The 14,898-nt window shown below is 46.0% G+C and overlaps 1 protein-coding gene across 3 annotated transcripts in view; it reads left to right on the top strand.

Moving 5' to 3' along the window:
• CACNA1A (calcium voltage-gated channel subunit alpha1 A) overlaps window positions 1-14,898 on the top strand; it is a 295,623-nt gene that overhangs the window by 208,936 nt on the left and 71,789 nt on the right. For all 3 annotated transcript variants that reach the window (XM_066618034.1, XM_066618032.1, XM_066618033.1), the window contains 2 exons: window positions 12,642-12,742; window positions 14,235-14,385. In XM_066618034.1, coding sequence (XP_066474131.1) covers window positions 12,642-12,742; window positions 14,235-14,385 — 252 coding nt within the window. The remainder of the gene's footprint in view (window positions 1-12,641; window positions 12,743-14,234; window positions 14,386-14,898) is intronic.

A 14,898-nucleotide genomic window follows, 5' to 3' on the forward strand; every position in this document is an offset into this window, starting at 1 on the left:
TCCCGAGAGAACAAAGGCATACCACCTCCATGATTTGGACTGACCTACCTCACAAGGTCGTCGCCAGAACACGAACCAGAATTCTGGGAAGAAGTGGAAGCAATGCCTGCAGATGAATAAAGTAAGTGGAAAAGAGCTGCACAAGAAGAGATAGATGCACAACACAAAAACAAAACATGGAAAAAACCAAGTTACCACCAAATAAAAAGGCGATAGAATGCAAATGGGTCTTTAAGGCCAAAACAAATGCAAAAGGGCAAATAGAGCGCTACAAAGCAAGACTAGTAGCCAAAGGTTACTCCCAGAAATATGGAGAAGATTTTGATGAGGTTTTCGGACCCGTAGTGAAACACACTACTGTAAGACTGCTCCTGAGCATAGCTGCTTCAAGGAAAATGTGTGTGCGCCATTTGGATGTTAAAACTGCATTTCTCCACGGGGAAGTTAAAGAGGAGCTTTATATGAAACAACCACCAGGTTTCACAGACAGCAAGAAAGCTCACCTTATATGCAAGCTTCAGAAGGAGCTGTATGGCTAAGGCAATCAGCCAAAGCTTGGAATGGGAAACTGGGCCAGATGTTAACACAACAACAATTCACACAAGGTGCAGCAGACCAGTGTCTGTACACAAAACAAAAGGATGGAAAATTGACATATCTCTTGGTTTATGTAGATGACTTGTTGTGTTTTTATGAGAGGGAACAAGACTACATAGTAAATCACCTGAACAAAGAGGTGGAAATTAAGGAGCTAGGAGATGTCACTTATTACTTGGGTATGCAAGTGAGGAAGATGGAAGTTTTCTTCTCAGCCAGAAAACAAAGATTTTGGACTTTTTGTAGTCACTAGGACTCAAAGATGCACACCCAACAGCTACACGAATGGAGACCAACTTTCTTAAACAAAAAGATGAAAGTGAACCTCTCCCAAATAATACAGAGAAGCAATAGCCCGGTTGGTTTACCTGTCCAACACAACTAGGCCAGACATTGCTACTGCTGTAGGGATTTTGACCAGGAAAACTAATTCTCACACAAAATGGGACTGGCTTGGAGATAAAAGGGTTGCAAGATACCTGAAAGGCACCCAGGACTTCAGACTGAAGTTGCTAGCCAGTGAAAAGCCTCAATTAGTAGTCTACACTGACTCAGATTGGGGAGAAGACAGAGCTGAACAAAAGTCAACCAGTGGACATTTGGCTCTGTATGGGGGTGGAGCAATAAGTTGGACAAGCAAGAAACAAACCTCTGTTGCTTTTTCGTCCACAGAGGCCCAGTACATATCTGCATCAGAAACATGCAGAGAAGTAATGTGGCTTTGTCAGTTGTTAAGTGATTTGGGCGTAGATGAACAAAAGCCAATCCAAGTGTTTGAAGACAACCAGAGTTGTATCAGATTGGCGCAGTCAGAAAGACAAAATGCACACACTAAGCACATAGATATCAGAAATCACTTTGTGCATGATATGATCAAGAAAGGACTTATCAGGATGGACTACTGTCCAACCCAAGAAATGATAGCAGACATCCTGACTAAGCCACTAGCAAGAGATAAATTCCAGAGTCTACGAGAAAGTATGAATCTGCTAGACTCGTGCATCCAGAGTTGAGAAGAGGTGTTAGAGTTGGTACAACTCTGTCTGCTGTCCAGAGGGGGCAGGATGCTGTCCAGAAGGGGTCAAGCTATGGCCCAGTGAATCTGACCTTTCTGCCTGTTCTCTCTGTGATCCTTGTGGGGTGTGGCCCTAACCCTTTATCCTTCCCTTCTCCTCTGAGCACTTCCTCTTATCCTCTGACCACCGACCTGTTAAGATGGGCACACCAGGGCTCTGATGCCCAGGCCATCTTGAGCACAAGGCATGCAGGGCGAGGCAGCTCCAGGGCCTTGCTATCTCTAAGTAATAGCTGAACCTCTGATCCTAATCAGATGCTGTAAATATACACTCAGTGGAACTGTAAGTAAATAACTTCTTTTTTGCAACTTTAACAAGCCATTGCCTCTTTGTCTTTTTCATTGACTAGCAGTCAGCCGAGTGAGGGAGGTTCCCTGGGGTGATACCCAAAGGGTGGGGAGTTTGCTGCTTAAGCAACTCTGCTTCCCCCCCAAAGAGGAAACTATTTTTAATTTCTTCCAGCACCCCCCCCCCAAACTGACTTCCCCGTGCTCCTATGAGTAGTTGGCTGCAGCAGCAGGCCACTGGTACCACCACCATTTGTGGTGGCAGTTCCAAAATGGCCACTGTTGGCACATATAGTGCACCGTCATATGACCATTTACAACAGAGAATCTCTGTTCTACTATGGTAAACCTTGGTTAGGATTGGGTATTAGGGTTAAACCCTAACCACTTTCTAGCACTGATGTAGCCATGCCAGTGAAGCATGCTCTGCATTCTGGGCAGGGGGGGAGCAGTCACAGGCAACTCCTCAAGTTAATGGAACATTTTTATTTATTTATTTTGCTTTCTTGGGACTGAATTGTGGCTGCATTGCACTGGAATGTTGAATATGATTGGGCCCTTAGTCTCTTAGACTGGAAAATTTCATTTCAACTGGTCTGAGTTGGCACATCCCCCAGGAATGATGCACAGGCTTCTTCTTTGCATGCCTGTGGCTTTCTCTTGCCATGGCAACCTTGGGCCTTGGTGAAACCATAAACTGGTTGTTGGTTATTGAGTGGGAGGGGACACAGGGTTCTATCCATTTTCACGTCAGAAGGCCTCTTTTTCTCCTCAAAGAGTGTCTGGCTAACAAATTTTCAGTCTGTCTTTGCAAACCGATCAGATTCCTTTTTCATAATTGCTCTTCAATCCAGTCCTTCATCAAACTTGGAGTTTAGTCTGGCCAGCTCCCCACCCGTACTCCCCACACATTATTTTGCTTTTGCTAGCTGTTATGTTATTCTCCTCCCACAACATTCTGTGGGAGGAGGAAGGGGGAAAGGAGTAACAAGAAATTCTTTTCTAACAATCAGTAAACGATATTCATGCATTACACCATCATAAAAATGAATGTTATATCACAAAACATCATAACAAACCCAAATTCCCTCCTGACATTAGAACAGGTTGGCGAAAACCTCTTAACAAGCTGCCAGGCTTGAAAATAGCAACTTTAAAATGGAACCTGCAGACTGCCTTCAAAATGGCATTGGTTTGGCTCTGTTGCCTGTGCTAGCTCTTAGCATGCCAACTGCAATACTACTGACATGTCACAGGGTCAGAGACACTCCAGAGTCTATACTAGAAGTCTTTGAACTTGTAAAATGAGGCAGGGCATGACCCAGGGCTGGCTCCAGGATGCACTAGTCTCCTTGTGCAAATATAGAGGCCCCCAGCACATTGCAAGGTCAATGACATCATCATCTCTACAGTATACCTGAAGTCTTCACATTTGCACCATAAGACAGCCAGGTTAATAGCTTTCCTTCCCATACAACAACATTCTAGGGCTAGGCTGTGGTACAGGGGTGCTCAATAGGTGGATCACGATCTACTGGTAGATCGCGAGGCAAAATGAGTAGATTGCGGAGTGCCGACCCCTCCCTTCAGGTGCCTCTGGGAGGAAACACCGGGAGTAAGGCCCATTGTACTCAATGGGGCTTACTCCCAGGTAAGTGTGGCTAGGATTGCAGCCTCACAGCCTAATCCTAGGCATGTCTACTCAGGAGTAAGTCCTGTAAGTGTACCTTCAGCCCCACTGAGTATGTGGGGCTCAAGGTACACCAACATACATTGTACACATAAATGTTACATGTTATGATGGCGCGAACATTGTAAAAAAAACTCTGGTAGATCTCTGGGCCTTGCTGGGTTTCAAAGTAGCTCTCGAGCCAAAAAAGTGTGAACACCCCTGCTGTGGTACATGTTGTAAATACAGTGTAGCCAATACAGTCTGTTGCTTTCCCTGGTGGAGGTGGGGGCATTCCTCACCAATGGGATTGTCCCTCGCAGCTGCTCCAGGCAGGCCCAACGAAAAGGTGGGTGGAGCTCCACAAGCACAGGGATCCAGTCCCCAGACTGTCCCTGCCTCGCTGGAGTTTGGTCACCTCTTTTGGAGCTCCTCCTCAGTGATTTCAAAGCGAAGGGAAAATGGTTTTCTTCAGCCTGTCTCGACTCCCCTCCTCAGTGAGGTCGGGTCCATTGAGTTCCAGAGAGAAAGGAGCATTTTTGCCTGACAGTTGCGGCTGAGGCCGGCTCTCTCCACCACAGAAACAGTAACTGCTGCTTTTTTTTTTCCACCATTACTCCCGCTGTGAGGGACATTGCTGCTTGGGCTGGCAGCGCCTGGTCTGCGCCTCTCTGAGGTGGCGGCAGGTTTGGGGGTCAGCGGCAGACCCGTGGATCGACCCGGCGCTATTGCAGTGTTCGGGGGCGATCAGGTAGGACTGTCCATGAGCGCCCAGAGCCTTCCCAACACTCACAAGCATCAGGTCTGCTTTTACCTCAGCGAGCACCATTTTTTACCTCAGCAGTTGGGGCTGACAGTGCCTGATCCTCGCCTCTCTGAGGTGGTGGCAGGTTGAGCAACAGAGGCAGACCCCTCCATCAAGGCACTATTGCAGTGTCAGGAGCAATCAGGCAGGACTCTCCATCAGCGTGCCCGGAGCCTGCCCAATGCTCACAAGCATCGGCTCTGTTTTTTACCTCAGCTGTTTAGGCTCACAGTGCCTGGTCTGCACCTCTCTGAGGTGGCGGCAGGTTGAGCAACAGAGGCAGACCCCTCCATCAAGGCACTATTGCAGTGTCAGGAGCAATCAGACAGGACTCTCCATCAGCGTGCCCGGAGCCTGCCCAATGCTCACAAGCATCGGCTCTGTTTTTTACCTCAGCTGTTTAGGCTCACAGTGCCTGGTCTGCACCTCTCTGAGGTGGCAGCAGGTTGAGCAACAGAGGCAGACCCCTCCATCAAGGCACTATTGCAGTGTCAGGAGCAATCAGACAGGACTCTCCATCAGCGTGCCCGGAGCCTGCCCAATGCTCACAAGCATCGGCTCTGTTTTTTACCTCAGCTGTTTAGGCTCACAGTGCCTGGTCTGCACCTCTCTGAGGTGGCGGCAGGTTTGAGAAACAGAGGGAGACACCTTGATCATCAGGCACTATTGCAGTGTCAGGGGCAAATGGGCAGGATTCTCCATCAGCGTGCCCAGAGCCTGCCCAACGCTCACAAGCACCGACTCTGTTTTTTACCTCTGCGGGTGCCATTTTGTATCTCAGTGGGCAACATTTTCCTCACATGCAGTGAGTAACCCAGTAATGGGTTTGTTTTTCCTCTCTTTTTGCTGAGCCTATGTTTTTCCCTCATAAACAGTCCAGTGGACAGCCAGATTATTTATATATATATAAAAAAGAGCCTAGAGGTGCTAATAAGCTTAAGGGGTCAAGCAATGGTACTGCTGTAACCCCTGTTCCTCCTGTCCAGGGTGCTGTGGCTCAAGGGCTTGATTGATAGCAAGCTGGCCTCGCAGGGTCTGCTTACTCTCCCTAAACAACTGAAAGACCAAGATTGGAAAAGGGAAAGCAGCCTCAGGCATTGAGGAACCCTGTCCCTTCCGGCTCTCCCTCACAATGTTCAGGCCAATCTGACTCCTCAGATTCAGAGTTACCCATTCCTCAGTAAAGGACCAAAAAAAAAAAAAAATGGTAAGGATGTGGAGAATATGGAAGCTCACATAAATGGAAAAAACCTCTTTCCAGAGGGAGTTTTTTTTCCAGGATATTTGATACGGTTATTAAGCCATTGAGCCTTAAAGCCTCAGAATGAGAGCCAGTGCTGCAACTCTAACTTCTTTCTCCAGAAAGTCTCTTTCCTCAGGGTCCACTGAGGCCAGAAGAGGTGCCTTTTCCCAGAACCCATCCTAAAATGATGGAGATGGAGTGGTCCTCCTCACTGCACGGCTAGTGAGACACCAAACTCATAAGTAAGTTTTAGTCTCTTCCTAAGGGAATCTTAGATAAACTCAAAGTACCATCAGTGAATGGATGCACCTGTTGCAGCACTGTCTTCTCAGGCCATGATCCCTTCAGATGGGGAACATGGCCCTTGTGTTCCATGCAACAAATGCATTGAGACGTAGCTGAAAAGAGCTTTCTAGACTATTTCGTTTGCTGTCAGAGCCTCAGCAGCCAATTTGTTTTTCTCCAGAGCCACCAATTTCTGGGAGGAGGAACAACACCTTATCCAAACCAATCAAGACACTTTGGAAAAGGTATCCTTGCCAGCTGCTTTCTCAGCTGACTATTTGTTCTAGAGCTACCACCTCCAGTGTGGTGGCCATAAGAACTTTGTGGCTGTGCAATCCCCAAGTAGATTACTGGGGACTCTATTCTCCAGATATGTTATTTGGCAAGCATTAGGCCTTGTTCTCATTGAAACAAGGACAAAAACAGAGCACTTCCCACAGCTTCCAGGACAGGGAAGACTAAAGCCAACCAGAGCTTTCGCCCCTTTCAACTTGAAAGAAGGAACAGAGAGCCGTCCAGATTCAGCCCCAAGTGGCACAAATCGGGGAACTTCCACAGAAAGTTCCAGCATTCCCATTCTTCCAAGGTAGAGAATGAAGCTAGAGACAGGTTGGCATGTTGACACACATGGATTTCTCACCCAAGGTGCAGGCTAGGCCTCAGGTTTATGTGTGAACCTGTACAACACAATATTGGACGCATGGTTCCTGGAGACATGTCTCCAAAGACTATTCCTTGGAATTTATAAGGAAACCAAGAGACGGGTTCTGGCAGATCTCAAAATCAAGGGATGCAAATAAACATGCAGCTATCCTAGCAGCCATCTACCTCATATTGTGGCGATAGAGGCAGTTCCCTCTGCTGAGAGAGGTACCAGGGTTTACTTGGTGCTCTTTCCAGTACTGAAGCGGAATGGAGAGAGGCATGGAATCCTAGATCTAACATGGTTGAACTGTTTTTGTAAAATCACGGAAGGTATCTGAGGTCTCCTACAAATCCTCACACTTTCAGTACCATGCCTTTCCCTTTGGGTTAATGACCTCCCCAAGGGGGTTCACAAAAGTGTTAGTGGTACTATTGACGCATCTCAGGCAGAGGGGACTATTTCTTTTCCCTCACCTGGATGACTTTTAAATAAAGGTGTCGTCCAGGGAGCAAGCAGAGCTCAACACGCACCAGATGGTGCTTTGCCTGCAAACTCATGGTTTTGTGATAATCCAGTCAAACAGTTCACTGGTTCCCATCCAGATACTGGAACTCCTGGGAGTATTTTTCAATACCCACATTTTCCATGCCTTTTTGTCAACAGAGAGATGACAGAGGATCACAGACACAATCCTCCAGATTCTCAGTCAAGTAGGCAGACATCATGACGCTGGTCCACCTGCTGTGAATGTTGGTTCTGTCACCAGCTGGTCAACTAGACCCAATTCCACATCGGAACTCTTCAGGAGTATCACTGGTCCCACTCAAGAAGATAGAGAGGAGATGCCACTTCCACACTCTGATTCCACCACCCCTGAAAAGGGATTTGAAGTGGTGGGTGTACAATGGACAACTGTCCAAGGGGTGAGCCTTCAGAACTGGCAACAAGTAATCCTGACCACAGATGCCAGCATATTTGGTTGGAGGGCCCAACTAAATGGCAGAGTGATTCAGGGTCATTATTCCTCCCAAATGTCTCAAAGCATCAGTCTCCTGGAGCTGAGATCTATCTGTCTTGCTCTGTTTTCATCTCATTTCTGCCATTGTCATGTTCTGGTAAGAACAGACAGCGTCCACAAAAAAAACTCAAAAAACAAACCAAAAACAAAACCTCTCACAACTTAACACCTAGCAGGAGAGAAGAACATAGAGGCAGACTGCCTACGCAGATGGAGCCTCTTGGAAACAGAGTGCAGGTTGCATCCAGAAACTGAGGACCAGATTCGGACACCCATAGTAGGTAGTTTGCTACTTGTAATAGTTTGCTACTGCAGAAAACTCACAATTTAACAAATTCTACTCCAGGGTAAGAGACAAGGGAGTGGAAGTGGTGAATGCACTATCGAAGCCCTTGCTCTTAGACCATTATCTTAAGACACTAACATCAGACCATCATGTAAAGCAGTACTTTAGCTATCAGAGAAAACAGGAATTTGCCTTACCTGGGTAAGTCTTGTTCCTGGTGGAGGCAAGGGGCATTCCGCCTACCACACTTCAGGGGATCACTCCCTCTACTACATAAACATAGATGCAAGGTGGTATTTAGGGTTTCCTATGACCTATTTCACTTATTCAAACCCTTCTGTTTCTGGGCTATTAAACTTATTTATGTGCAAAGCAGTTTTCCAAACAGAGTACAATTGTGATGCAAGTTTGCAACTGGTCACAGTAGTGTGTATGAGGATCCTGTCACAGCTTGGCAAGTAGTGTCTGGGGACTGGATCCCTGTGCTTGTGGAGCTCCGCCTGCCTTTTCGTTGGCCCTGCCTCCAAGAATGCCCCCTGCCTCCACCAGGAACAAGACTTACCCAGGTAAGGCAAATTCGTGTTTTCTCTGACAGCTAAAGTACTGTTTTACATAATGGTCTGGTGTTAGTGTGTTGCTGGGCTCTCTTTTTGTCATAGCCCAGGACCCAGCTCCCTACTTTCAAAGGACAGTTCCAGGGAAGTGGCAGAGGGGGAGAAATAGGTTGAGGAGCAATCTCAAGAAAGAGTCTCTGAAAGGAACAATGATGCCTCTATCCTCTGTGCCTGAGGAAGCAGTCCTGTCCCCCTCTTCTGAAGACTTGTCCCTAGAACTAGCCACAACTCAGAAGGGCACCCCTCTGCTGTCATATCACATTCAGGGGCAGCAGCCCACACCAGAACTAATTTCTTTGAAATAGGATGTGGCCCTTTTAAGCACAAGCAGTTTTCCTCTGATGAGGCAGAGTCTGAAATTCCTACCTTGCTACAGAACTATTGAAGTTCACAATGGACACCAGACTTTTCCTGGAGCAACTCTCCAAGTTCTCTGCCTGTTGAGTTGCATCCAGTCTGACCTTGTGGAGCTAATTACAACAGGGAGCAGCCTGTGGTTCCAACCACCTGCCTGACCAGTATAAGGCCCAGATCAAACATTTTTTTAAAACCCTGGAAATGGGCACTTGACAGAATCAGTAAACATTTTGATAAAACATGGGTTTCCTTATCCATGAGACATCTGTAAGTTTGTACCATAGAATATCCATGTACCGTTTTCACTTTTTATTCCATGAGGTCCGAATTTTCCATATCAGTTTCGAAAGTATGATAGGAAAAATTCACATGGGTTTCAATGTCCATGAGTTTTGAGTCCTTGGAGAAGGTGAGACAGCTCGTCTTCTGCTTTATTTCATCTTTAAAAGGCAGCCATCTCCTCCTTTTTGCCTGTGGTAAGTCAGAGACAAAGACATGAAAGGAGTATGTGTTTCAACTGTAACTGATTCTTTGGATCAACTAATGATGCAGGAAAGCAGTAATCCTACTGTTTCAGCAACTCCTGTCAACAGCAGTTTACTCCCTCACCACCTGAAGAATCCTTCATGAGGAAAGGAAGAGTTCAGAGTCTTTATAGACATTTGGCAGGAAGTGGCTATCCAGAGGCTCTCATCAAAAATTACCAAAATATGGAGCAGTTCTGCTAAACTTCAGAGATGCTCATGGATGACCAAGGTATACTGAGCCATGCAGGAGCAAAGCCAAGGAATTTTGGAGAAACTACAAACTGGTGAAGGGGAAGGCAATAGCCATTCTGGTTGCCCCAGGACAAACATGCCCTTCTTGGGCATCTTTGACCAGTTCCTTTGCATTGACCACAGTGGTGGTATTGCTGCATTAGTGGTTCAGAGATGGCTCAGCAGTGGAGGTGTGCTGCCACAGTAAGGAACATGGGGAAACGAGTGGATGGTTAGGAAGAAATGGTCTTGAACCTGGTTCCCATTGACTCAGAGGAGTCCCAACCTACCTGCAGCCAGAATCAGACAATTCATCCCAAGCCATGGGTGATGCAGAGAACCCACTTTTGTTTGAACAGTCACAACAGGCATCTTCAGTCTCAGGTAATTACTCCCTATTCCCTGTGGAGAGTACTTTGAGAAGAGGGGGGGGGCTACCAGGAATGGAGAAAGCTGGAAGGAGGATCGAATGTCTTTCCTGCCTTCAGCATTGATCACAGTAATGATCACACAGGTACTGTACTATTTAAAACCTGGAAGCTGGGGGAGGCAGCTAGTCAGTGGGAGAAAGGAGATTGAGAAGTGGAAAGGATGCCTCTCTCTCCTTTTCCATTAACTGCAATAGAGTTCAGCTAAGTACTGCACTAGTTAAAACTTATTCTCCTTTACAGAAATTGAGCAATGGAGACCTCAGATGACCAGAATTTGGAGAAGATATGGTATCAGAAGAATAAGCAGAAGATATAGTATCACAGGAATAGGCAGACACATCAGAATCTTGAGTTCTCTAGGGAGCCACTGCAGGCAAACCAGGAAACGAGTGACAAACTCAAAGAGACCACCAACCACCTCCAGAATACAGACCTTCAAGCATGGGACAAATGCTTGGAGAGGGCAGCGACCAGCCAGGAGAGAGCCTGGACAATATGACTAGGTTTGAGGCATTGTCACAGCAGTGGTCCTAAGACATCAGGATGCTAACTGGGGCTGTTGAGGATACTCAGCACATGATTAAAGCCTTCATGCAGAGGCAGATCACTGTGATGAAGTCTTACCTGTCCAGGCATAAACCATCACAAGCTGATGCAGAGAAAGGGTTGAGGGTTGCATCATTGAGGGGCTGCACAACCCTTCTTTCTGTAACCCCCCTTTCTGTGGATCTGCTGGCCAACACTGGTGTTTTGTGCATTTTTAAATATCTGTGGTTGTAATTACCTGTTATTACTGTACATAGGAACACAACACTTGTTTTGTGTGCAATTGTAAATTACCTATTCTTGCATTGGAACACAGTAAACACACTGTTTAAATTTATTTCTGAATGTTTCTTAACAGGTGTCAAGGCAGTGAACTTTTCTAAATATAAAACCTTGCCTTAAAAAAAACAAAACCCATATCTCTATTTGAACCACTAATTAATCCAGCCTATCACTGCTCTTTTTGTTGCAGAGAGTGTGGCTGGTCTTCTTGGCAGAAATTTTGTTGATCTAGCAGTGCCAACTACCCTGCCAGACAACCCACCAGCTCCCTTTCATTTCCAGCCAGGGTGACTTGCATCCATTGGGCTTGGGGAGAACCCCACCTCAGCCAAGGAACCAAACATGCAGAAAACACTTCCCTATTAAACCTGGACTGGCCAAATGCTTATTGTGCTTGTGGCTGGAGTGTCTTCTTGTTTGTTCATGGGTGGTCTTGCCAAACCAAAACCAGTCAATGGTGATTTTCTACCAAATATCACACCAATTACTGGGGAAAACATCACCCATTTGGGGGTTTATTGAGGCTACAGTCCTATACATACTTTCCTGGGAGTAAACCCCACTGAATACAATGGATCTTACTACCAAGTAGACAAGCATCGGATTGCACTGTTAAGTCACTCAATGAGATGTTTTTGTCAATTTATTCTGTAAATGTTTGTACTGTAGCATTTGGGGGCACAGCTTAGCCTTGGAAACATTTGCTTTTAAAATTCCTGAACATGTGGATTGTGTGGTGTGTGTCCCCACTTCCCCCCTTGGCCCATGTTCCCCCCTGGTTGCCATTGAAAATGGCCCTGGTTTTGTTGCGGTCCCCAGAATTTTAAGTGTGGGGGTAATAACATAGGGCACGCTGGACTGCCTGCCATTCAGATGCAATGAATTATACCAATTGATTGTCTTGCTCGAGAACCAATAGCTTCCCTCCCTGGTTCCTACCAATGTTAGCTGCTCTTGGTGCCCATAGTCAGTTAGCAGTTTCTGCCAAACAATTCACAGTTAACCTTCCTATTCAGATGCAGGGAGAGGAGCCAAAATTTTTGTACAGGCATTCCAGCTTGAGGGGATCCTCACTTCCTTGATAAAACAGAGTTGAACAACAAGGGGGAAAAAATCCATGTGACATTTGGAGCAGCAATTCATATTATATGCCTGAACCAGGAATTTTTCTGCCCTCAAAAGGGCAAGTCCTTAGGGGGAAAATCCTGCACCTTTCAGCAAGCCAGTACTGCTGGTATAACTGCAGACACAGGAAGTCTGCCAAAGGATAATAGAGGTGCTTGTTTCTGGTGAGTAAGATAGGATTACAGCCTAAGTCTTACAGAACACAATGAACTTGCTTCAGAATAAAATAAATAACACTGTTTTCTAATTGTCAGTGCAGGAGGAGGAACTAGGGCAGGTTTTTGCTATGAAGAATTCCTTGGATTTCAGTGAAATTCCATATGGAAAATCTCATGAACATCACTTACTCATGGATGCGTTTTGCCATGAAACAACTGCACATTTGATCTGGGCCTGAATGCCCCTGTGGGCCGCAGCCTGTAATCTTTTGATTAATTGATTCTTTGCAGGTAAAACATATAAATGACACCTATCCAGCCATCCTAATAATTGACCTAGTATCCAGTTCAGCAAGCACTATCTCTTCCATCATTGTGGCAACATTAGGGAACTAATATTTCCTGAAGGATTTCATTTGAATTTATTGTGTTCGAAAGGTTGTTTTGTTTCTCTACAGGTCTTTGGTAACATTAGCATTGTTAATGAGGAAGAGGACTCTGCAATCACTGAGCACAACAACTTCCGCACATTCTTTCAAGCCCTCATGCTTCTCTTTAGGTGAGGTACAGCGCTAACACATCCTTGGGAAGCCCATGCTGGCTCTGCTGTGATTACAATAGGCCTGATTCATTTTGTCTAGCCAAGTCTTCCCTGTGTAAAAATTAGCATGGCCTCCCAGCTACAGGACAGCAACTGTCCTTCAGCTAAATTGGGTATATTCCAGCAAGAGACTGTGGTTTAAGCTACTTCTTAAGCCTGCCTGCATCTACTCGGGTTCTTGCAGCCACGGGAACTGGAGATGGTTACTCATGGCTTGGAGTCATAAATCCAGTGGCTTCTTGAGACGGTAGGGAGCTGAAGAGTTGAGCAGCATGGTTTGGAAGCAAGAAAAACCAGGAGACCTGAAGTGCAAAGCTATAGCAGAGTTCAGGAGTATTAGGCAATGTCAATAGGCAGAGAGAAACTAGGGAGCTTATTACAGAGGAGCTCTAGAAAAGGAACTGTTTCAACAGATCTTTTTGTAACTAGCATTCATGTTTTTTCCCAGAGCTTTTTCTCTAGCAAAGGCCAGACTAAAGGATTACAGCAGCGGTTCTCAAACTCTCTAGGAGAGTTTGAGCAACAGTAAGTCCTTGCGGGGGCAGGGGGGAGGCAGCAACATGATCCCCAGGATCGCATCTCTAAGGGGGGGGTGCAGGGACTAGCATTTACTTACCAGTCCCTACAGCAGCCTCCGCCCTGTGTGACCATCCGCAGAGCTCCCCAGGTCTTAAGTGAAAGCGGAGCGATCGTGCTCTACCTCTGCAAAACCAGAAGTGGAGGGCAATCGCTCCACTTTCACTTTTTAAGACCTGGGGAGCCCTGCAGAAAGTCGCGTAGGGCTCCCTGCAGCCATGGGAGGCTGCTGCAGCAACTGGTAAGTAAATGCCTGTCCTTGTGTCCCCCCTTAGCAACACGATCCTGGGGATCGTGTCACTGCCTCCCCTCTGCCCCTTAAGGGGAAAGTGGCCAGGGTTTTCTGGCTGGGGCGTCATCGCCCCAATTTGAAAATCACTGGTTTACAAGGAGTCCAGGAAGCCCCAGTCTGTTCCTGGGTGTAATCAAGGTCCTGATCCAGAGTCATGTCTGAACTTTCATCCTACTCCCAAATAGGCCCAGAAACTGTATGACCAGGTGGGCACTTTTGTGCAAGATTTGAGTTTTGGTCCTGATCCAGCATCATCCTGGTGCTGGAGATGATGGAGCCTCTCTTCTCAGAGTGCAGGTCCAACTGAAGCCAATGCACACCACCAAAAAGGTGACTGAATCAATGCACTACATGAAAAAGCCCTTTATTATTAAGCTTTGCAAGGTGACTAGTCAACATATCTTTCTTTTACCAGCATTCATGTTTTGCCCCAGAGGCAACTCCATTTCAACACTGTGTGATTCCATCTTACAAGCATACGGGCCTTTGTTTAACTACTGTAGCATCCTATGAGATGGAGATTTTGCTGAACTGGTTGTGGTGCATCTCCAGGTTTCATGATTGTCCTTTTTGTTCTCCCAGGAGTGCCACAGGTGAGGCTTGGCATGAGATCATGCTTGCCTGTCTGAGTGGAAAGCTCTGTGATGAGAAAGCAGAACTGAAAGGCCATGAGTGCGGCAATGAATTTGCATACTTCTATTTTGTTTCCTTCATCTTCCTGTGTTCTTTCCTGGTAAGTCAAAGGACTTAAGGGGAACTAAAGTCAGGGGAAGCAGCATAGAACTGGACTACACATGCATAACCCATATGAATGACAAGGGTAAGGATAGCAGAGGGCCTTTCCAGAGGATAGAGAGTTTAAAAAATAATAATAATAGACATTGCTTGTGGGAGGAAGTCCTGGCATCTTTCCCAAGGAAGCACACATCTTGCAAAAAGATCACTTGTTTTTCTAGCACTCACCCCTCAACATAATGTCACCAAAAAAAAGGAATTTTCTTTCCAGCATACTCATAGCATATGAGCTACCTTTTGTTATATGATTTTGTACACATTGCATTCTTTTGTCTGTTGATTGTACCATATCCTAGTGCTATTTAAGAACAGTTTTAAAAATATTTGTTTAAATTACAATTATTTTTGTCTGCTTTAGAGATTACATAGGTCCTGCTGTATCAAACCATGTAGTTTGAGGTAGGCAAGGAGTTTTGGCCCTGTGACAAGTTGGCCATGTGAATGAGTGAGA

This window comes from Tiliqua scincoides, chromosome 2 (assembly GCF_035046505.1).
Source record: "Tiliqua scincoides isolate rTilSci1 chromosome 2, rTilSci1.hap2, whole genome shotgun sequence".
Taxonomy (NCBI): Eukaryota; Metazoa; Chordata; class Lepidosauria; order Squamata; family Scincidae; genus Tiliqua; species Tiliqua scincoides.